This window comes from Camellia sinensis, chromosome 1 (genome assembly GCF_055761805.1).
Source record: "Camellia sinensis isolate YWXY chromosome 1, ASM5576180v1, whole genome shotgun sequence".
Lineage (NCBI taxonomy): Eukaryota > Viridiplantae > Streptophyta > Magnoliopsida > Ericales > Theaceae > Camellia > Camellia sinensis.
In genome coordinates this window covers 112,923,423-112,947,905 of record NC_138961.1, presented here as the reverse complement: position 1 = coordinate 112,947,905, position 24,483 = coordinate 112,923,423, and the positions used below count along the sequence as shown (strand labels likewise).

Here is a 24,483-nt window from a genome sequence, read left to right as displayed (position 1 = left end):
TGGCAATTAATTCTGCTTGTTGGGCCATGATCTCAGCCTGTTGTTTGGCAAACTCATCCCGGCGAACAACGTCCTGCTGCATGGCTCTCATGGTCTCTTGCATCTGACGCATCATTTCCTCAACTCCTGTCGGTGCCGCCATACTGCCTTGATTTGTCTGAACTATTGGCAGGTCTATTTCTATAGCAACAATTGGGATCTCAATCTGACTGTCCACTGATGGGGTAATCCACTGCTCTAGCAACCTCTGCTCGGATACACTGCGTTTCCTTGGTCTTTGCCTGATAACCGGGGGTAGAGAGTGGAACACTGGTTGTCCGTCAACCAGATCCTCGGATCAATTGAGTCGGCGACCTCTAGTCCAGAGTGCTTGGGAAATATCTACTTGGTCGGAAGTAATTGTGCTAAAACTGTCCAAGTAAAAAGATAAATAAAGCAATAAGGAAATAAATAAACAGATAAACGGACAGCATATCAACTTAAAGTAAATGCACAACACACAGCCGGGCATAACAACACACGGTCGGTAAGCTGAACACACACTGTCCTCAATCACTGATCATTATCCCTGAATCACTATCCCCAAAGACTGAATTGATACCCGCAGATAACTGATTTTCAAACACTAACTGATGCCCGCAGACCTGATGCCCTAAACTCGCAAACTGATACATGCAACCCCTGTAGAGACACACTCTGACAGCACATAACAGATAATTGAGAGCCAAAACACCCCAATGTTGGGGGAGGGTTTCCCTGTCCTATTTTGTCAGGAGCTAGAGTTTCACTACGCACGCAACGGTTTCAAACAACCTATATCGGGTAAGCAACCTATCCTAGTTTGGAATGGTCACTATGGATCCGAATATGCACTAGTTCGAATGGTCGAAAAGGGTGCCCCAGTAAAACCGGGGTTTGTGTTCCCATACTGGCAGAGCCCATAACTGGTCAGCCTTATGGTCATGCCTTGACAAGACAAGCCTCCGGCAAACCGTTCAGGAATAGCAGATGGCAAACACAGTGTCCTAGGCGCACCAATGCAAATGTAATGCAAAGAAACACATAAGTGTAGTCAAAACAAGATATCATGAGTTCGAGTCAAGTTCTCTAATTCCCCAGCGGAGTCGCCAGAAACTGTAGACGTCCCCGAATGCCTCGAGAGGATGAGTCCCGTTCTGTTCATTTGGGGTCACTACATGTTCGGACTCTCAAATTGTCACGGTTCTAAATCTGAACCAAAGAGTCCAAATCCGGCAAATCGTTTTGAGAAAACAGATTTTGAAAGAAGTGCCAAACATGGACTGCTTTGCCAGATACAGAGTCACCACCTAAATGTTTTATTCTGGGGAAATCTAGGAAACCCTGACTCGTTTGCTTAAGGCCACGTGTCCGTCATCACCAAAGTTGCCTCGGCTTGGGAACTTGGGTACAATTGGGGAAGGTCACTTCGTGAGCACCCCCGCTCGCCCGATCAAAGATCGGCCTCTACTAACCATGATATCAAGTTTTGAAAACATTATGTGCTCTTATTCTGGTTTATTAGCCTAGATTTACTATGTGATGCACACAGCATACAAGTATAGACCAGGTCGCCTGAATTGGAACAAAACATTTCCTGCTCATTTTTGAAAATGATTTGCTAATCGTAAGTAGGCTTAAAATGCAGATTTTGCCACCCTCGGGTGGGCTTAGAAAAGATGGTTTTGCCACTATCTAGTGGGCTTAAAATTCACAGTTGATGATTTGTTCCAATCTAAATAACCCAACTTTCACCCACAGGCATTCGGGCAGATATATCACATAAGCATATAGCCTCATGGTAAGCATGCTATCATGGCAGTCACTCACACGCATGCAAGGATGCTAAAGCATAAAAACTTACCGAGTACTCTAAGCTAAAATAGAAGCTATGTTAGAAATCCATGCATGATCCTAACTATATAGAAATGCCTAATGCAACACATGCAAGATACAACTAAGATAGGCTCGGCTATTCTAAAGATGGCATGCAAAATGCTACAACTAACAAGTATTCAACTTGGAATTGAGATGCAATGCAGTTAGTATGATGCGCCGAGCCCGGTGCATGCAAAACAGATGAATGAATGCAAACATGCTATCATACTGTATGCTAATTGAAACATGCCCTAATCTAACCATCATAAGCAGGTAAATAAAAGGGAGAAAGACGTGGGGTTGGAAGAAATACATCACACACACGCACGCTTATTACAACATTGCCCTCGCGCAGAGGGTTCGAATAAATAATACACTCCCAAATGAATAAATAATACAGTCCCGAATAAATACAGAATCCTAATTAATTAACAAATTAATCTAAGAAAGCAGTAAATTGGCACGCAAATCTATGGACCGCCTCAGCTCTGTTCCAAATGATGAATGATGCATGCTCGGGTTGCCTTGTGTGCAGAATCCCTTGCGATGTCCCGGTTTGCCTCTGTTTGCAATTATTCTTGGGATGCGTGCCAGGCTCCAGGAGGTTGCTAATTTATGATTTGCTGCAACAGAGAGCAACAAAGGGGCATGGCAAAGTATTTTCACATATGTATGCATGACTACTCTTCAGGGAGTGCAGTCCTCGATCCTCGTGCCACCAATCACGCATCTCGATGCATGATGACCGAGGAGTCGATTTGCACGACTCAATATGAAATGAATGCACATATGGACACAACAAGGTCTAAACTCCATCATGGGTAATCCGGAATGTCGGTGACAGGGAATTGAGACACGTTCCGTCACTCGGAGTACGAAACGTCCCTTGTTTCCCGTGCTTGGGCTAACTCCTATCCTAAGCACAATGCAATATGCATGACATGCATGAATGCAATCCTAACATGCAACCTAGCATACGCAATGCACTGAAATGGCACACACAATACACGATGTAACGAGGCATACATAATGCTCTAACATACAACCTTGCATACGTAATGCTATGAAATGAAATGGCATACACAATACATAATAGACTTACACTAACATGAATGGACCTCAGCCACACTCACATCAGTAGCCATTAGGTGAAAATGGGACTATCGAAATGCGTGCACACATGCACGCAAACCGAGGACTGATACTAGGTATAACATGCGACTCTAACAAGGCATGGCAAGGGATGCAAGATGGCACATAAACTCACAAATTCCAGCACTGAAATATGATGCTAAACAGCCCCGAAACATGGAAAAATGGCACCCAATGCATGAGATGAAACCCGAAACTCGAAACTAGGCACATGGAATGACTTATAGCTATACAAAGCATGCATTATTTGATCATGAAGCATGAAGACAGAGCCAAGGCAGTGCCAAAACATTAACATTTCCAGTTCAAAGCATGGCCAAAAGATGCTAGCATGGTGGACAAAATAGCATGCAATCTTGACTAGCAATCATGGTTTACATGGCAGGTATATGAAGCAAATGTAATCTCACCAAACCAGCAAAAATAAGTGAATAAATCATGTGAAAATAGGCCCAAATAACCACTGATATGCAACCATGGTATGCAAAAATAATGAGTTACTTTGGAGGGCCATGCAAGGAGTTATTAAGCACATGCACGGTAGACATTTAGCATGGCATAAAAAACTATGAAAATCAAATATGGTATCCCTAAAACTCACCAAATTGATCCTAGAAAGTGACTTCGAAGCATGCAAGGTAGGGTCTCTTTGGAAGGCCAAAATGACCACCAAACAAGTCAAGGAGAGAGGGGGTCACCCCCCTCTGATTTGGAGGCTCAAAACAGTGTTCTAGCTACTGAAAATCCACTGGATTTCAGTGGCTAGAAGGCCAAACCAAGCATGCAACAAGAGCTTAGGTGTAAGGCTCAAAATAAGGGACAATCAAGCATACAAGGAAGCATATGACCTCAAACAAGAAAATTCCCTTAATCAAATATGAAGATGATGTCAAAAGGAGACCTTTTTCAGTTTATAACAAATCTCAAAAGTGAACACAAATAGGGCTAATCTATTGTGCAAAAATGGCCCTAAAAGTGAGATTAGAGAGAAGGGACAGCAGCTAGCCCCAAATAGTAAAGAGACCTTCAACAAAGTTGAATAGGGGCTCAAAATGAAGCACTTTACAGTTTACATCAAGTCTCAAAAATGAACAAAAGTGAGGCTAAATCAGCATGCAAGAAAAAGGTCTAAAAGAGGGATAAAGAGGCAAGTGGTAGCAGATGACCTCAAACAGAGGAGAGCCCTTCAACAAAGTTTAATAGGGGCTCAAAAAAAGACATTTCACAGCTTATGACCAAGTCCAAAATAGCTCACAAATAAGCCTAAAATATCATGCAAAAATAGGCCTAAAAGAGAGTTTAAACACAAAGGGGGAGGAGGAGAACTCAAACAGAAAAAAGTACTTGATCAAACACGAAGAGGAACTCAAAATATGACTATTTACAGTTTGGGTTGGAGCCCAAAAATGCTTTCAAGTATGGCTTATAAATGAAGCAAAAGAATGCAAGTTTAAGGGAAATGTGTGTTTACCCTTGAAGAGCAGTGAACCAGCAGCTTTTGGACCAAATTTCTGAGCTTCCAACCTCTGCAAATGGCCTCCAAGTTTCTGGAATGGAGTGTGGAAGTGTGGAGGTGTGGTGCTATGGGTTGTAGTGCAAATGGTGCAAGACTCTTAGGGTTTTGAGGGTTGAATGAGAGAGATAGGGAGTGTATGTATCAATGGTGCCTTAGCTGATTTTCTAACCCTTAGAAATGGAGGAGAGGTGCTGGTTTTATAAAGGGAGAGAGTGGAGGAATGGGGGGGAAAATCAAATTCAAATTTCTCCCCCAAAGACAGCCCCCCCGGATGCAAAATCTGGGGAAAAACAGAGGGTACAACTGGAATACACTTGGAGAGAGGATCACGGCCGGCCAGGTTCAAAAGGTTCAGGTGGCCGGCCGGCCAGGGGTCAAAAGGGTCAATGAAGATTGCTGGCCGGCCACCTCAAAAAGGTGGCCTCCCATATGTGCACAACACAACTATGTGGTTAAAACCCAGAAAATGTGAACTAGGAGAGAGAAAAGCCACCTTTTTAGAGGGGTTCAAAAGGGTCAAGGACAATTACCGGCCGGCCTATACATATTGGTGGCCTCCCAGGTGTGTACAACACAAATATGGGGTTTAGGGCTAAAGAAAGTGGCCCCGGGGTGGTCAACATTAGCTTTCTAGTGAGGAAAACGGGCGATGGAGAGCGATGAAGAAATAAAACTGGTTTTTCAAAAAAATTGCTGGCCTACCACCATCCTACAAGCTTTCTAACAGTGAAAATAAGGTCTGCACCAAAAATGAACCAAAACGGATGCAAAACGGAGGCTCGGGGACCGAAATGCGCGACTCGGGGCCCCGAAAATGGGCTGTTAAGCACCGGAGGTGGCATTCGACCACGAAGTTGGGCTCTCGGGCCACAGTGTTCCTCAAAAGGGAGGAAATAAGGTGTATACCAAAAATCGGAGCAAACGGAGGTGGTTAGGCGGTCCCGAACCGAGGCATACGGCCGTCGACTCCGAAAAATCGGAAATCGGGCTTTAAACGGGAAAAATGGCCTACAACCACGAAACTTAGCCTACTGCCACTGAGAGATGATCTACGAGACCTCTCCCTCCCTTTGGGAAGAGAAAACAGAGCTTGGTTCGCAAACCGAGGCAAGGCACGAAAGAGTCCGGAAGTCCGGAGGCAAGGCTTGCAGCCGGGACTCTAAAACTTCTGAACGAGCACAATATGCAATATCACCGAGCGCTCAATCAGTGACGTCTGAGTCTTAAGGTCGGTCAAAAATGGGGTGTCTACAGTAGCTAAAAACAAAAAACTAAAAGATAAAAACACTTTTGCCGACTAAAATTTTAGTAGCCAAAAATGTAGAACTTTAGGCGACCAAATATTTAGTAGCCAAAAGTGGAACTCTTTGCCGACTAAAAATTTAGTAGCCAAAGATGTAGGACTTTCGGCGACTAAATTTTTAGTAGCCAGAAGAAGAACTCTTTACCGACTAAAATTTTAGTAGCTAAAAATGTGGGACTTTAGGCGACTAAAAGTTTGGTCACCGGAAAGGGTCTAATTTAATTTAATGTCCAACCTTTTGGCGACTAAAATTTTAGTCGGGAATTGTATACATTTGGCGCTAATAACCTTTAGCAACAATTTTTTGGCGACTACTTTTGCAACCAAACAATTTAGTTGCTAAAACCATTCGGCGTCTAAAAATTAACTTTTGGCGACTAAAAATTTTGTCGCCAAAAGTGAAAATTCTTGAAGTGAAAGTTATGAAGTTCTGTAGTAAAAGTTATGAATAACGAAATTGTGGCGCACACCCTTAAAATTATAAATGACAAAATTATACTTTTTGTGATTAGCAAAATATATATATATATATATATATATTTATGATAAACAAAAAGTTTGTAATAAAAATTATATTTGTTGTGATAAAAATTATACTTCCGTATAAAGTGCATACTATACGCACCTTTTTTTGAGCTGCACATGGTATCCTTTTCCTTTAAACTACCATTGCGGAATTAGAGGAAATTTCATTTTACCACTCAAACTATACCTCGATGATTAATTTAAATCCTATACTTCTTATATTTTTAATCTTACACCTAAACTATTTGATTTTGGATCAATTTCACCCCTTCTGTTAACTGTCGTTTATAAACAAATGAAAGTTGTTGAAGTGGCATTGAAAATTCATTTGAAATTTTATTTTGCCCCCCAAACTATCTCAAAAATATCGACTAGACCTCCAAACTTCATATTGTTTAGGATCTAATTGATATTTTGGAGATAATTTGGACCATAAAATGAAAATGAAGATAGTAACAAGTGACATCTAATTATACATGGTAGCTAATGACAATGGTGAAATTGATAATAAATCGAATAATTTATGTTCAAATTGAAATTATAAGAAGTCTAGGGCCTAAATTGATCATCAAAATACAATTTGAGTAGTAAAATGAAATTTCCTTGCCAAATTATTGCAATGATGATTATTCTTGAGAATCTTAATCCATTTTGGGACGCTATGAGCCTAACCATTATTGTTATATTAAATTGTTTGTTTGGCACGTAAAATAAGAATTGAAAAATAATATATTTTTATTTTCAATTTTTTCAAAAAAAATTCACAAATTAAAAACAACTAATGAGATATTTTATTTTTTGAAAAAATAAATAAAAATATCAATATGAGAATATATTATTTTAAATTTTTTTTTTTTCATATTGGACAAATAATTTGAGATCGAGAAAGTAGCTATGGTGTATCATTGAGATTAGGAGTGTACATGGATCAAATTGGTTCAATTTTAGTAAACCAAGAATCAAATTTGTGAATGCCGTGCCTTTTTCAAGTATAAGGCACATTTCCACCCATGTCGTGCCAACTTGCTTTATCCCACATTGAAAGAGTCGCCACTTAATTTTATGGGGAATTAAAAAACTTTTACCAATAAAAGCTAAGCTAAAGACCTGATCTGTCATAACTAGAGATTATTGGTTCGGGAGCTAAGGTATGAACAAGGAAATGTCATAGAATGAAAGCACCCATTTTGCCTAATCCGGAGATTGGCCTTTAGTAATTCTCTATTTTATGATTTTAGTGAATAATTAATTATTCCATCCAATTCATTTTAAGCCTAAACCTTACCATCCTAAACCTATGTGATTTGAATAAAAGATGAATACAATTTATTTTAGATTAAGAGAATAAAATTATATTTTCTAAAACTATTGATTTCTAAGTAAAAAAAATATTCTTAAAATCCAACCTAAAATAAACAATGTCCATAAAAACATCCGAAACATACAATTTTGCAAGAAAAACATTTAACTTGAGTTAATGAAAAACATTGCCATCAAGCAAGCACATGTTATGAAGAATAGAGGACTTATCCGGATGCCCACTCAAGCATTTTACATGCAACATTTAACTTGAGTTAATGAAAAACATTGCCATCAAGCAAGCACGTGTTATGAAGAATAGAGGACTTATCCGGATGCCCACTCAAGCATTTTACATGCAAGACATAAAGTGAATATGATCGTAATATGCAACTATACATACAAAATATGAACCTAAGAATTGTTTGAAACTAATAGAATAATGCTTATGTATAAAAAAGCAAATAACAAGTACAAATGATGATTTAAACCAGGTTTAATGCATGATTTCTACATGATTAAACAAGCGTAAACATGTTCTAAGGAAAATATGTAAAACATGCAAGAAAGGAAAAAAACTTGAAAGAATGAAAGAACTACATGATGATCATGGCATATGAACTATCCTATATGCTTACATATATTGAAAAAGAGACAAGAAAATGCAGTGAAATTAAAAGGAGAAGAGGATTTATCCGGTGGTTTCAAAAAACCAAAGAGCACGAGAAGAAAAAGGCGAGAAGACTAAGTTTTCTTGCTTGCAAGCCTCCATCAAGCAAATGTTTCAGATTATAGTCCAAGTTCCAAGCTTTAGATTGTTCTTTAGTTGATTAAAGTTACTGTTTGTGTATTTTAGAGCTAAGGCAAGAAAATGTAGAAAAATGATGAAGCTCTATCAAAAACTTATAAAAAATCACTCTAACCCTTTGCAAGGAATGGGGATGGGATCTTTTTATAGGCAATGGGAAAGCTTGGGAAGCACCCTAGGGTGGCTTCTCATCATATTCCCTTGCCACATCTCTCCTTAGTTGCAACAAGATTGAATTTTCAAAACTAGCTCTACCACGAATGGATGTGTGTGTGCATAGCCTACCTTGGTACATGTGCCATCCATGCATGCACAAGTGCAAGGTCTCATGCCCTTGCCTTGCTTGTGGTTCAAGTAAACCCGAATTGCCACTCGATTAATGTTTTTGATAAAACTAGCTACAAATTTTGGAAAAAACCATTAATTAAGACACAACCAGGCTTCCCTCTTTCTTTTGGGGTTAAAATGTTAGTTTTTGGCTAAAAACAGGTTCAGGGGTAAAATGGTAGTTTTTGCTAAAAAAGTTAACTTTTGGCTAACAACCTCAAACATTTTAAAGATGAAATATACCGTTTTATCATTGAGAGGTTTATAAGCGTACGAAATCCTAGGATCAGTCAAAATTCAAACAACCATGAAGTGATGTGGAGTGATGTTAAGATCCAAGACCATTCAAATTGACTAGACCTTAAGGCTTAAAGCAGTGCCAAACAATCATGCAAGTGATCGAACTTGCAGATTGCCTACATATCCTTAATGCAAGGAATCAAATCAGTATAGTTCAAGGGCAGTTGTGTAGCAATTCATCTGTGAGTGCGTGTGTGCAACAAGCACTCAAATATTTATCCAAGCATCCAATTTTTGGAAAAAGGGATAGGGCAATACTTGCTATGCTCACTTTGCCGTGTTGAAGCTATGCCAAGTTTATACTCCGTTCTAATCCCACAAATACCTAAGAGAAAGCAATTTCCAAACAATAATACACACCGTAGTGTTTTTAAAGTGATGCCAATATTATGATGCCTAGCTATGCCAATTAAGGGGTTTGAAAGATTTTGTAGGTCTGTTCCATGTTTGCTGCCTTGCGATCTAAGTCATTCTTGCCCTTTATGAGACATGAGGTCTAATATGGGTGCCGTGTTCGTTGTCTTGCGATTTGAGTCATGGTCGCTCCTTACGAGGTATGAGGTCAAACATAGGTGTGATATTTGCTGCCTTGCAAATTGAGTCATGTTCGCTCCTTATGAGTGTGGATGCCATGCCATTTTTTTGGGTATTACGCTCATTTACACCCAAATGTTGTGCCAATTGGCTTTAACCAACATAGAGTTGCCACTCAATTTTTAATGAGGAATTAAGAAACCTTTAACAATGAAAACTAAGCTAAGGACGTGATCCGTAATAACTAGAAATTATAGGTTTGGGAGTTAAGGTATAAAATGGAAATGTCGTTGAATGAAAGCACCCCTTTTGTCCAATCCAAATATTTGCCTATACTAATTCTCTATTTTATGGTTTTAATGATTAATTTTTCATACAAGTCATTTTGAACCTAAAATTCCTTAACTAACCTAATCATTTATTTTAGATTAAAGGAATAAAGCCATATTTTTCCATAAACAATGATTTTTTTAATAAAAATTGGACTTATCAATCCATGGCTATAAACCCAATCTAAAATAAGTAATATTCATAATAGCATCCAAATCAAACAATTTTGTATAGAAAAATATAGAAATTTGCATTATTAAAAAGACAATGCAAATAGTAAGCACGTGCTATGGCGATGGAGAAAACTTACCCTGATGCCCACTTACACGTCTTTCATGTAGTACATAAATTAAATATGATCTAATGTGCAACTAATACATACAAAATGCAACCTAGGCTCAGTTTAAGGGTTCTAACATGATTCAATGCACAAAAAGCAAATAACACGTAAAACAATGCAAACTAATATACATCATGCTTAAACTGGGCCATATGCATGCAAAGAAGGAGACTACGATAACCTAAACATGTTTAATAAAAATAAATAAAACATGCAAAATAAGACAAGAAAGTGAACAAAACTAAATAACTAGTTTGATTTCTTGGAAAGAGGTACGTAGGCAACCCTCGAGTCCAACCATTTGCATTTTCATTTTGTTTGTTTGCCCAAAGTCTTACAGCCTCGTTAAAAGGATTGTCTTCGGGCTTTGATATTCACTCATGTCACGTAATGACGCACTGAGTTCTGTCAAAGAGGGACAACTGTACCCCATTTTGATCGACCATAAGACTTATGCGCTCTTTTCTGAACACCCAAAGATGAAACTAAGATGTGCTAATCATATAAGTTCCTCAGCAACAAACCCGAGAGTTAAGCTTTAAATCCTAACCAAGTACTTGCTTTGGCCAAAATGCTTTTCCGCCCGATTGAAAACCTCTCCAACATATGTTTGGTTGCATAGTTTGAGATATTTCCAAAATGTCCTAAGGCTCATCTTTTCAAACTTAAAACAATGTCTCCTTTCAAACGGACTTAGCAAAGGATATGGTGTGAATGAATGGAGAGGGTGGAATCCTTTAAAATACTTGTTTTTCCTTTCAATTCATGCTAACCTTACCTTATTTATCCAACGATGTATATTCCAGTTGGTTGGACAATAATTCATGGCCGGATGGGAATTTAGTCGTCCGGATATATAATGGTACGATCGGTTTAATTGCCTGGGAACAAAGCCTTTTCGCATTTTCTATGAGTTTTTCATAAATATCTTAGATATTTATGTCCAAAACTTTATAAATAGAGGATGAATGTTCATTTGATAAGGTTAACAAATTTTTCCCAAGGCCTAAGAAGAGAATTGAGAGCTTCCTTTCCTTAATTCACCTTCAACCTCCATTTTCTCAATTTCAAACCTCAAAAACACCATTAAAGCTTGACTCTATGCTTCTTCTGAGGATCTTGAACATCTTAAGCTACATCTAAAGGACCTTGAGGGTGTCAAGAATGAGTTTGAAAACCATGAAGATCATCATCTTTAAAGAGATGAACTTTTGAACTTGTAACATCTTTTCTCGCTTACCCTTCATTACTAAGCTCTGAATTCTATTGTAGGTTTATTCTAATCTTGTAATAAGTCCTCATTGATATGCTGGGGTAGAGAGTAGCCACCCATCCATTACGCTGATAATTTTCCTTACTTTTCCATAGTATTAATCTATTTTCTTACTTTCTAGAGCTATAATCTTTTGTTGTGGTATATTTGGAACCTTGTAAGTGTGATTGGAGGTAGATATTGGCCATCCATCCACAAGTATGATTATGTAAAGTAAATTCTTTCATTCTTTATCCTTTCTCATCAAATATCTCATCATTCCATCATATTGGTCCATATATTTTGACCCATGCTCAAGCCAAATAAGTGAAAGTAGTTGTTTCATAGGGCTAGGGGGATGATCTTCGAGATTTGATTTTGACAAAGTGGTTTCTTCATATTCATTGATTTTTCTTGGAAGTAAAGTAAGAAGTTTTAGGTCAAAGATATTGAAAACTCTCTTCTATATCATTTGTGAACATGGAAAATGGTGGAAACAACCTTGTTCCATGAATAAAAGGGGAAGCTTCATTAACCTTTGATGGATTTCTTACTTTAAAGGCAAAGCTTCCACTAAGAAATAATGGGTGTTAACCTACTCTCTCCAATTGATAGCATGGATTTGAGTACTAACCTGCCCTTATTCACAAAGAGATTATTGTAGGTTTCTATCTATTTCTTAGGCTTGCATTTCGTCTTGTTTAATTCATTTAATCAGTTGGATTGTTATAGAATATGTGTTGTATATAGTTATTTACTAAGGGTTGGGGCCTATTTACCCCTTCCTTAGATGCTCTTTACAAGGGGGAGATGTAGAAATGATGAACACCATTTGGAAGCTATGTTTTGTTTTCGGTCTATTCCTTTTAGACAAAAAACAATTTTCATCCCGGAGAATTGGACCGGCTAGACCCCTATTTGATTGGCTGGATGATTTTGTAGCTGACCCAATAAGGCTTATTCCTACGCAGAGTAGAGCAAAACCAAACATTTTCTGGGGGAGTGTTCTCCTGGCATTTTGAGTTACTATTTTGTAGTTCTTGATTTATTTAGTATGATATATTAGATTCAACAGTAATTTGGCTAGATCAATTCATTTTTTGTAATAATTCTTCCAACCCCACGTCATATTCATTTATTTGTTTTGTTGTAATAATCTCTTCTTTCCACCTCTTTTTCTTTTTCATTCGAATTGTTGTAATAAATTCCAACCCCACATCTTTCTAATCCTTTTCATTTACATGCTTTCCGTGGATGTTGTATATAGAATCATGTTTTATTTATCATACCAATGCGGTGCATCCATTTTTTCCATATATATGGATTCGGTTCATTTGCAATTCAAAAGGTGGTTCTATGCACTATCTCATGTTTTGAAATGATACACATGCCATTTGGTAGTAACCGAATCCTTAGTTACATATTGTGGGTGTATTGCAATAGCTATTTGTATATAGGATTATGCATTTATTTCTAAACCATTTTTCTTGCTTAGCATGGAGTACTAGGTGAGCATTTTTCCATTTTAGCATTTTGTGTATACATGTTATTTATCATACCCCTTGCCATACCATGAAGCTAGATGCTTAATTGAAATATCTGTATGGATGCTAGTGGATGGAGGTTGTATTGCTTGTGCTGGAATGTTGTTGAGTCTTATGCTGCTGATTTGCTTTCTTATTTTATTTTTTTATGCCGAGTTATACAAAATACTTTCAAAAATGCATGACATCAAAGCAAAACTAGAATAAGCGACATGATCTATATTTGTATATGCCTCAGATAGTAATGCTAGCATTATTAAAATTGATCTAAACAATGTCTAGCATGATCTAAACACTTTTATAATTTTAAAAAAAATTGCTTCGTTGCTCGAAAAATTAGAGATTTGAGTGGCCTGAAAGCCAAAACAATGTCATTTTGGCCTTTTTCCCCCCCTCTCTTTTCTCTTTGAAATAGAGAGGCCAAGGAAGAAAGAGAGGGAGAACAGAGAGAAGAGGGAGGAAGAGAGAAGAAGAAGCAAAGAAGAGAGGGGGAACAGATCTGTATGTATACACACAGATTTGTATGTGTATACACAGATCTGTGTATACACACAGGGTGACGGTGATGGCGATGGGCTATGTATACACACAGATCTATGTGTATATACACATAGAGTGTCACACCCCAAACCGGGATATGACCGACCGTGGCCCACAAGGACTAAGCCCAAGGCACACATAAGCCTTAAACATGAATCCATAATCACATTGAACAACTATACAATAGTCCAATAATAAATAACCAAAACTCAATCTAGAGACATGCCACAAGTATAAACGGCAAAACCAACCCTAATCAATACCATTTAAACTTATAGGATATAAACAACCCACATATCAAAATAATCCTAAATGAACCTCAACAAGAATAAAAAGAAATATGCACAAACTTGACATAACAATCTAAAATAAAATAAATGAATGTCCTAGAGATCTATGCAATTGAGTCCCCATTACGCCACAAGTCTACTCTAAGTTCTTCTAACACCTGAAAATGATAAATAACTAAGTCAGCTGATAGCTCAGTGAGTAGCAACATAGATAGTAAATACAGTTTTGAAAATAGGGTTCAATTCCAAAATAAGATATATATCACAGAAACTAGATTGGCATACAGTTTGGTAAAGACAATCTGTTTCAAAAATAAGGTTCCACAATTCAACAGTTCAAATACTCATGTCTCTCAAGAACATGATAAATGACATTTTCCACTTAAAACAGATTACAAAATGAACACCAAAAATTTTCTAGGTACTAAGAAATAATAAGTAATGTGCCACACAGTTCTCAAGGCTATAAGGCCCATTGGATCCAATACCGAACTAAGAGTCATCCTTAGTTTGGCAACCCGGGCCTTTTCTCTAAGACGATCTGATTGAAGGTCACCTAGCTTAACCTAGGTCTTTTCCTTACAATCGTTGAGCATTAGGGTCATGACGGCCCAACCTGAATCTGTTCCCTAGTGGCCATAGTCATCACACATAGTGGAATAATTTCCCTAGACTAAAATATACAGATGGTCCCAATAATTAATACACATCAATTTCACAAAACATGGTAGTTCACCATTATAAACATGAGACTAAAACAAATAGTTTACAATATGCCAAGTTCACACATGTTTCAGAAATAATTTAATTCCATTGATAATATAATAATTTAGCAAAACAGTTTAGTCATGAAACAACAATTAAATTTTCCAACAGTTTAGGGTAGGGGAACATTATAAAAATATGTAGCATGCAACTACTCACCTAAAAACGACATAATATAATCCTCGAATAGAGTATGAAAGTCCAACTAGTGCCTTGAACCAAGTATGAAGACTACACGTCACTACTAATTTAAAAATACCAAAGAGAATAATAAACTAAGTACTCCATACTAAAGCACACTAACATAGCTCAACCCCACTCACCGTTACTCTTAAATAATACCTAAGTTAATGTTTTTCAAGGTCTAAAATTACCCAAGACATGTGTTCCAATCAAAACTTAACTAAAAGTAAGTTTAAGATAAAACAGAGTTTTAAACAAATTTTTCCAATCCATGCACTAACTTTGAAAATTACAAAACCCACTCTACGTTGTTCGAAAAATTTCAAAACCCTCCAGATATCAACTAATATATCCTAAGTTTCAAACCCAATTGGTTTTACTTGATTTGCTTATCAAAATAATTATCTACAATTAATTATATCTAAACAGGTTGTTTTCTGCAGCACTTTAAAGAAATTAATGGTTCTCTTAGTATACATGAGAAATCAATGCAAGGTGAAAAATTTATGAAACTAGACTCATAACCGGTTCTAATGACGCTGATTTGATAATTTTTGGATTTTTACCCAAAGAAAACGACACTTCCGAAGTTACTGTTTTAAACCAGTTTTCTGGATAGATTTGAACGCACCAGCTAATATAGATTTCGACTCCCAAAATTCATTCATTTATGAGAAAATTCAGATATGCAAATCAATATGTAATTAATCTACTGTAAAAATTTTAGTCCAAAATTCATTCATTTGATATGGTTTCTTGATTTTTAAAGTTTGTGATTCTGTACAAAATTTTTAGACTAAGAATTATACCATTCTGTATACATGAATTTAACTCCTCAGATTTCATAACAGTATATATATATATATATATACACAAATTACATACACCTACAACCTCATCATCAATGAATTAAATCATAAAATAGAATAAGGATAAAGAACAAATATAAAATAAAGAAGAAAGTTAGAACCCTACCACACACCCAAAAGTTCTTTGATTGCAACTTTTTTTTTTTTTTTTCCTTCTCTTAAACTCTCTCTCGTGGCTGCTGTGTTGTTGCCCTATGTAGTGAACAAATAATAGAGTAGGGTTTGTGTTTATTTTATTTTATACTAGTGGTGAGCACACATAGGTCAAACAAATAGGTAAATATACAAAATATATATGTAAGTTATATGCAACTCAAACGGTAAGAGTCTTATTTATAATTCTTGTGGTCAAGAGTTTAAATCACACCCTCTATTCTTTTTTCTTTTCTTTTTTTATAATTATAAATCTTGCCTCTAAATTAAATATTTTCACCATAAATTTATTTTAGGTTTAAAATTAATTAAAAGATCATTCAATAATAATTAATTTGTACTTTAAGATTCACCATTAAAATATTTGAAATTGTGAAATTATTATTATTTAATTATTTACTTGATTTGTATATTCAGGTTCTCACATAGAGCAACAATGATGGTGATGGTGATGGCGATGGCGATGGGCGACGGTGATGGCGGTGCCGTTTTCTTCTCTGTTCATTAATCTGCCAATCTTCCTTCTCTCTTCTTCCTCCTCTGTTCTTCTCTCTTCTCCTTTCTATTTCTTTTCTTCTTCGTTCTTCCTCTTTTTTCTCATCTGTTCTTTTCCGCTGTTTTTTTCTTTCTTCTTTTTGTTTTTTCCTTCTCTCCTTTGAGTTATCGAAAGGAAGAAGAAAAGAAAGAAAAAAAAAGAAAAAGAAGGTACCATTCGAGCCTTAATGAATTCGAGCTACTTGGTGAGATTGTATTTTTTAAACATGTGAGTGTAATTACCCTAATTTTAATTTAGGCAATATGTTTCATTCTTTTGAAGGAAATGTCAAAGAGAATTACAAAAATTAAAAATGTTAGAAATGTCAAAAATTTTATTAAAAATTCCGTCTAATATCTCATATGAGTATGGAATCCACATAGAATTCATATTGTGTGGATCCTACACTCATATAAGATATTTGATAAAAATTTTAATAAAATTTTTAGAATTCTTAACATTACACTTACTAAAATATTAAAAAGGAGAATTAAACTATTTAATGAGGCTTGCTTTGGAAGGAACACTTTTACACCTACACTTTGATGACCGTGGCTTTGGAAGGAACCCAAAAAGCCATGTATGGGGGAGTTCGGATCATCTGTTGTACTTCCCTGCAGTTGGCTCTGTGGTGGTCCAAAACGACGTCGTTTTGGACCTTTTTTATTTTTTATTTTATTTTCTTATTTTGCTTTTCAGCCTCATTACATCTCTCTCTCTTCTCTAGCTGTCTCTGTCTTCTCTGTCTCCACGAGCTCAAGGCAAGAGAATGCCATGTCCAGGCCCATGAGAAGGACGAGAAAGAGACACGACTTCACATTCACAAACCTCATAATCATCACAAGAACTCAACAACACTCATCAATGTCGAATCATGTTTTTCACTTTTTGAGAAATTAGAAGCTCTGAAAAGCCTCATACCCACCCACGACCGAGAGAGAAAGGCCGACCAGCTGTTCCAAGAAACCGCCGACTACATTGTTCTTCTCAAAACCGAGGTCTCGATTTTGCAGAGACTCATCGATTTCTATGGCTCCAGTCAAACCCATAATTCCTTATAGTGATTTTCCCATTTTTATCAATCAAAAACAGATATGTAATATACATAGAGACAGATCGGTTGATCGATTTCTTTGTTTTTCTATTTTAGCTTTTGTATTGCATTGTATGGCTACTTCTTTTAACTTCAAATAGTAGAATTTCCCTCATTTTTCTCGGCTTCCAAACACATTTATTTCTTAATTTTTTTTTCTTGTTTTTCTCATTTGTCTGTGGAAATTAGATGAAACCCTAGGTCTGTCAATTGGGTTGCGTTTTGTCTATCTCTCTCTCCTTAGATCTGAAATTTGAATCAAGAGAAAAGGGGGCTCTCCGCTATGGGTTTTGTCTATCTCTCTCTCTCCTTGGGTCTGTCAATTGGGTCTTAGTAAGCTTGCTTGATAACATCCAATTATGAACTCTTGATTCAATTTTTAGATCTGTTTTTTGGGTTAATTGTGTTTGCCTTTGAATTTTCATGTTCAAATTTGAATTCTTTTTTGTTTTTTTGTATTTTTTGTGTTTAATTTGTTTCACTGAGAGCTCAATGTCATGCTCTAATTTAGCACTCAAGGACCCAAATCCCATATCATGGTTAGGAATTTTTTTTCTCACCATTGTTGTTCATCTTACTACCATTGTTGGAAGTTGTAGCAATGGAACCACACATTTCCTTATATTGTTTGCAACGGAACCTACACATTTCCAGAGAACCCAGCTTCCATGCCTACAACAGAGGCAAGACCATCATCTTCTTCATTGGTGGTGTGTTCTGTTGTTCATCTTCTTCAATGGAAACAAGGCCTTCTTGTGGCTATAGAGTCCATGAATGTGTTCTAACTGATGTGGGTTTTGCTTAGAGAGAGAGAGAGAGAGAGAGAGAGAGAGAGAGATGATGCAGTGGTGCGTTCTGTTCTGCTGTGGTTTTTTTTTTTTTGAAAATTGTGCCCCAAAACGACGTCATTTTAGGGCACTCTAGGAAACCCTGCAAGAAAGTATGGCAGAGGATCCAGACTCATGTATAGAGTCCCTAGCCTTCTAAAAGTCAACTTACACAAACCCACGTCGCAAATATTCATATCCTAAACAATAGCTTCAACAGCCAATCCCATTTTTTACCTTCCCTTGCACTAACATATATTCATATCCTAAACAATAGCTTCAACAGCCAATCCCATTTTTTACCTTCCCTTGTACTAACATATGTGTACGTATTCATTAATCTCATTTGACTACATGATTATTTTAATAGGTTATTTTAATTTTTAGTTGTTTTAATAGATTAAAATTTTTATATTTAAAAAGATGGTTATATATATATATATATATTTTTTGTAATTAGATATTATATTTGTAAGAAAAAAATGAAATGATTCTGGATTTAATATGATATTTTATTTTATTAAATATTTTAACTTATTTATCTTTTTGTGAATTTTAGTTTAAAAAAAAAAACAAAAACTCGCTGGCCAAACAAGGCCATTGTAGCCGGACTTTGACAAATACTTTGCCCTCCCTCTCTGAGGAGGGTTTAATTAAAATAATTTATTAAAAGATAAAATAGATTAAAATAATTAATAAAATAAAATTTGGCATGTAATATATACCTATTTTGTAAGAAATGTCAGGAAGAATCTATATATATATATATATATATATTTTAAAGAAAGAAGGCTTTTAATGAGAAGGTTCTTGTGAAATTTAAAATTCTCATATTATTTTTTAAAAATTCTTATTTTTTTAATAATTAAAATATTTTCTATTAGTTAGCTTTTATTGAATCATTTTAAAAAATAGTAATTAATCGATTTAAAAAGAAAGTTAATTAATCTATTAAAAAATTTAAATAGTTTTTATGTCTTGATTTACACATTTCAAAAGGAAAGTTAATTAATTCATTTAAAAATTTAAATTTAAAAGGAAAGGTGATTAATCTATTTAAAAGTTCAAATAGCTTTTATGACTTGATTTATACATTTCAAAAGAAAAATTAATTAATTTATTTAAAAATTTAAATTTAAAAAGAAAGTTAGTTAATCTATTTAAAAATTTAAATAACTTTTATGCCTTAATTTACACACTTCAAAAGGAAAGTTAATTAATTTATTTAAAAATTTAAATTTAGAAATTGAAAAGGAAATTTAACTAATCAGTTTTAAAATTTAAATTTTTATACTACTAAAATATAATAATTAATTCACATCTTTCATAGATTTTTTTACTTGATATTTAATGGTTTTATATGCATCAATATTCCAATCTATATATTTATATTATAGCAAAGAGATATTCCATTAAAAAAAAAAATCATTAAACCTCCAAAGATTAGTGATCTAGATAGCATCAAAATGTGTAGGTCATAGAGTTTTAAAGTAAAAAAATTTATGTTAAAATTTGTTCAAATGTAATTCTCTTCATATTTATAAATATTTTTTTTATTGATTGATAAAAAAAAAAAACACCTTAAATATTAAGATTATTTTTTTTAAAATCATATTGAGTTATTAAAATAGAATGTATTATAAGCTTAAATTAAGAATTGTTGGGAAAAAAAATCCATTCAAACTAGATTTTCTAGATTCATTTTTAATATTTAATCCAATATTAGAACCTCCAACGCTCGTACCAGTTACAAATTGATAAAGATAATTTTAACTAATCAAGACAATTTTTAATGAGTAGGTGAAGGTCACATTGGCATAAATATTAAGTCAATTAGCTTTTAGGTCAGTTTTAGGGGTTGTTTGAGATGATCTAAATAAGTGCATTTTTTGTCTTTTTACGAAAAGATGTGCAGAAAAGTAGAGAACTGATGTGATGGAAAAAAGATAAAAAGATGAATTATTTTAGAGTTGCCAAACTTGGCCTGAATGTTTAGTCCAACACCACAAGTCAATCCTAATATATTTTCGCATAAGAGTTATGACACAAGATAATTTACAATTTCGAGTAAACAAATTTTTAGGCTTTATAAAATAATAAAAAATTAGTATATTAAAAAATATAATTTACTACTATCATATGGTAAATTAAAATTACGAAACTTATAAAACGAAATATATTTATATTTTACTGTAAATAAATTTTTTGTAATTTATTATTTAATTTTTACCAATTAAATTATGACATGCAGGTTTTTAATAAGAACTTAGAATGCACAATTAATGACATTAGAATAAAAACTTTTTTTATATGTAACTCGAACAAAAATTAATAAAATTTAATTAATTATAAAACATTTTAACTACATATTTTAAATAAATTTTATATTATTATTTTAATGTAAAACTAATTTTTAATTATTTATTTATGCCTGTGTTTGCTAGTTAGTAAAATATTAAAGAGGTGTTTCCTTGGGAAGGAACACTTTTACAACTACACTTTGTTCTATTTCGAAAAGTACGTAAAAAATTAATTTTTTGATTTTTTTTTAAATTTTTATGAAAAAATATAGAAAACAAAAACATAAAGAGATGATATGACTTAAAAAAATAGACCTTGCCAAAATAGACTTTGACTTATTTTGAAAAGTGAATTAAAAATTAACATTTTTGTTTTTTTTGATTTTTTTTTAAAAACATATAAAAAAAATTAACATAATCTAAAAAAATTTAAAAAATTAAAAAATTAACTTTTAATTCAATGGCCAAAATACGCATTTGATGACAGTTGCTTTGGAAGGAACCCAAAAAGCCATGGATGGTGTCCCTAGTCTTCTAAAAGTCAACTTACACAAACCCACAGTAACAATATAACCAACAGCCAATCCCATTTCATACCTTCTCCTGTACTAACATTTGTGTACGTATACATTCTAGCCGGGCTTTAACAAACGTTTATTTTGAGAAATAAGTTAAAAATTAATTTTTTATATTTTTTTTAAAAAATAATATGAAAAATAAAAAGATGATATGATTTAAAAAATTTAAAAAGTCACTAAATTAATTTTTAACCTACATGTCAAAAGAGGCCAAACACTTGGCCCTTTTTAGAAAGAGGATTGAGTTAAAATAATTCATTAAAAGATAAAATATATTAAAATAACAATAAAATAAAACATCATATCGAATTTATAATTATTTTATTTTTTTCTTTTACAACAATCAAATCAACTATAAAAAAAAAAAACTAACCAACTTTTCAAACACAAATTTTTTAACGAGATTAAAATAGTCAAAAAAAAAAAAATTAAATAATCAACTACATTGTTTCTGTTGTTTATTCTCTCTCTTTCTGTCTCTATATATTATTAAATAATAATACTAAGGATCAGGAGAAAAAATATCATGAAAATTTTTCATCATTTGATTAGTGTGTGATGTTTTATTGTATTTGTAATTTAATGATGGAGAATTTTTCATAATTATTTTCATGATATTTTTTTTATTATTACATTATATTAAATACTTGGTATATATACAAGTCCCTAAGGCATGTACCCCCTGCAAGGAGGAATCATCATCATCAGAGAGAGAGAGAGAGAGAGAGATGGATTCAATGGAAATTAAACAAAGTCCTCATGAAGGAATCAAGAAGAAAACCAGATTAGCAATAGGGGTGCTGGTCTTGGTGATTTTTCTTGGGTACATCATGATATGGTTAATGATGCCCACTACACTGGCTTCCTGATATCCAAGCCGATGCTGACTCCACATACTTTGGACAACAAGGTTTGAATTCTTCTTTATTATCTATTTTCATTAATGTTAGAAATGCATAAACCAAACACAAAATGCGAGTGTCATCAGCAAATCATGTTTATTCATAAGTTTTATGTATCTAATTTTGGAGTGTTTTGGAAAGATAGTTAAAAGTTGACTTTTAAATTTTTTTTATTTTTTTTTATTTTTTTTAACATTTGTATGTGAGAGGTGATGTTACCTAAAATGACTTAAAAGCCGACTTTTGACTTTTTATTTATGTTCTCAAATGGCCCTTCTATGTTTAATTATTGAGTTTTTAGCACTATTGGTTATACCGTTACTGTGGCCTCTTTTGGGAAAGATGTTAAAAGCAATTTTATGACTTTTAATCTTTTTGAGTCATATTATTTCTTTATTTTTTTATATATTTTTTCAAAAAAGTAAAAAAAAATGTCAAAAAATTGACTTTTAAACTATTTTCCGAAATAACCTGTAAACAATGGAAAACTATGCCTGCTATTTGCAGAGCCGGGATTTTGATTCACGGAGGTACCATTTATTCTTAGTGATATCAATTACAAGACTGAATCGAATTCAATTTTTATTTGGTGATAGAATAACTAAAGATCAAGGTGATATTAAAATTATGCGACTTAAATATGTTTTAGTTAATTGATATTTTTTTGAGATAATTGTTAAAAAAGTCCAAGTTTTTTTTGGGTGAAAAAAAAAATGTCCAAGTTAATAAGTGTATAATACATTAAATGTAGTAGATATTTTTTATTAGTTATAGATCCACCCTTTATGAAATAATTTGGTAAGAAATCTTTTTATTTGTTTTGAAAAACATTTTGTTTTCAATTTTACTGTTAATTTATCCGTTGACTTTTTTTTATTTGTTGACTTTCAGTGACTATCTGTTCTAATTTTTTTATCTGTTCAAATTTTTTTTCAAATTTATATCTATCTGTTTAGATTTTTTCTATCTATCCAAATTTTATCTGTATAAATTTTTATTTGTTCAAATTTTTTCTGTATAATTTTTCTATCTGTTGAATTTTTTCTTAAAATTCTTCTATTTGTTCAATTTTATTTTATTTTATTTTATTTTATTTTATTTTATTTTATTTTTGTTTATTTAAATACGAAGCCAAACAAAATTACCAAACCCTATCTGTTCAATTTTTTTCTTCTATCTATTCAAATCTCTCTTCTCTCGATTTGTCCATCTCTCTCCATATCTATTACAATCTGTCTTATTTTCATCAATATCACCATAAGAAAATATATATATATATATATCTGCTGCAATATGTTTCTTAATTATCATCAGTAATAACAAAACAATGATATAAACTTACATAATAATAATAAGGGTAAATTACACTGACACCCCCTGAGATTTATGTTTATTACAGTTCCCCCCTTACCTTTTGGAAATTACATCTTCCCCCTGAGGTTTAAAGTTTCGTTACAGATTCCTCCCTCAGCCCGTTTAATTTTTTTAAATACCAATTTTACCCTCATTGGGTAAATTACATTGACACCCCTCACATTTTAGAAATTACAATCCCGTCCATAAGGTTTAAAGTAGTATTATCAATTGCCCCCTCGGTTAGTATTGGTTGGAAAAAAAATTCACTGGGAAAAAAATTAATTAAGAAAAAATTTGTTAGTAAAATTTTTAAATTTTTGTTTAAAAACCAATGTAAACTTATTTTTTGAATTTATGTTTTCTCCTCAAATTTACAAACTGAGACAACCATTTATAAACCAAAAAAATTATCAAACAAGTTTTTATGAAAGTTTTTTAAATTTTTGTAAATATAAATTGAAAACTGAAAACGAAATGGTTACGAAACAGGTCTCAGATGGTAAAAATGTCGTAAAATTAACAAATAATTAAGTAAGTTACCAACATAGGAAATGAATTATCAAAAGATTCTTAGTCTATGTATGGTTTGATTTTTAGAATTTTTTTTTAAAAATTAAAAATTAATTTGGTTAAGAAATAAAAATAAAAAAAATATTTTTTAAACGAAATTATTTTTTGAAAATTATTATTTTTTATTTCTAAAAATTCCCCATTAACATACCCAAGTACTCAATTTTAATTTCTGAACCCATAAAGGTCGGTAATTTAAATTTTAAGTCCGTAACTCAACAGATAATGCTTCAATTCTAATAGCTATAATTAAATTAAAACACATCCTCTCATAGGTAAATAAAGATGATTTCTTATACGCATTTTGGAGTTATTACATTCTCCCCACCTTAAGAAGTTTGGTCCTCCAAACTTGATTCTCCTTGTCACAAGTCTGGTTTCGTCTTGGACATATAA

General features: G+C 33.6%; 1 protein-coding gene across 1 annotated transcript in view; it reads left to right on the top strand.

Annotated features, from left to right (window-relative positions):
• The window catches only part of LOC114318559 (uncharacterized), a 174,415-nt gene that overhangs the window by 119,508 nt on the left and 30,424 nt on the right, over positions 1–24,483 (top strand). The window contains 1 exon segment of the mRNA XM_082913107.1: positions 22,137–22,169. Coding sequence (XP_082769233.1) covers positions 22,137–22,169 — 33 coding nt within the window.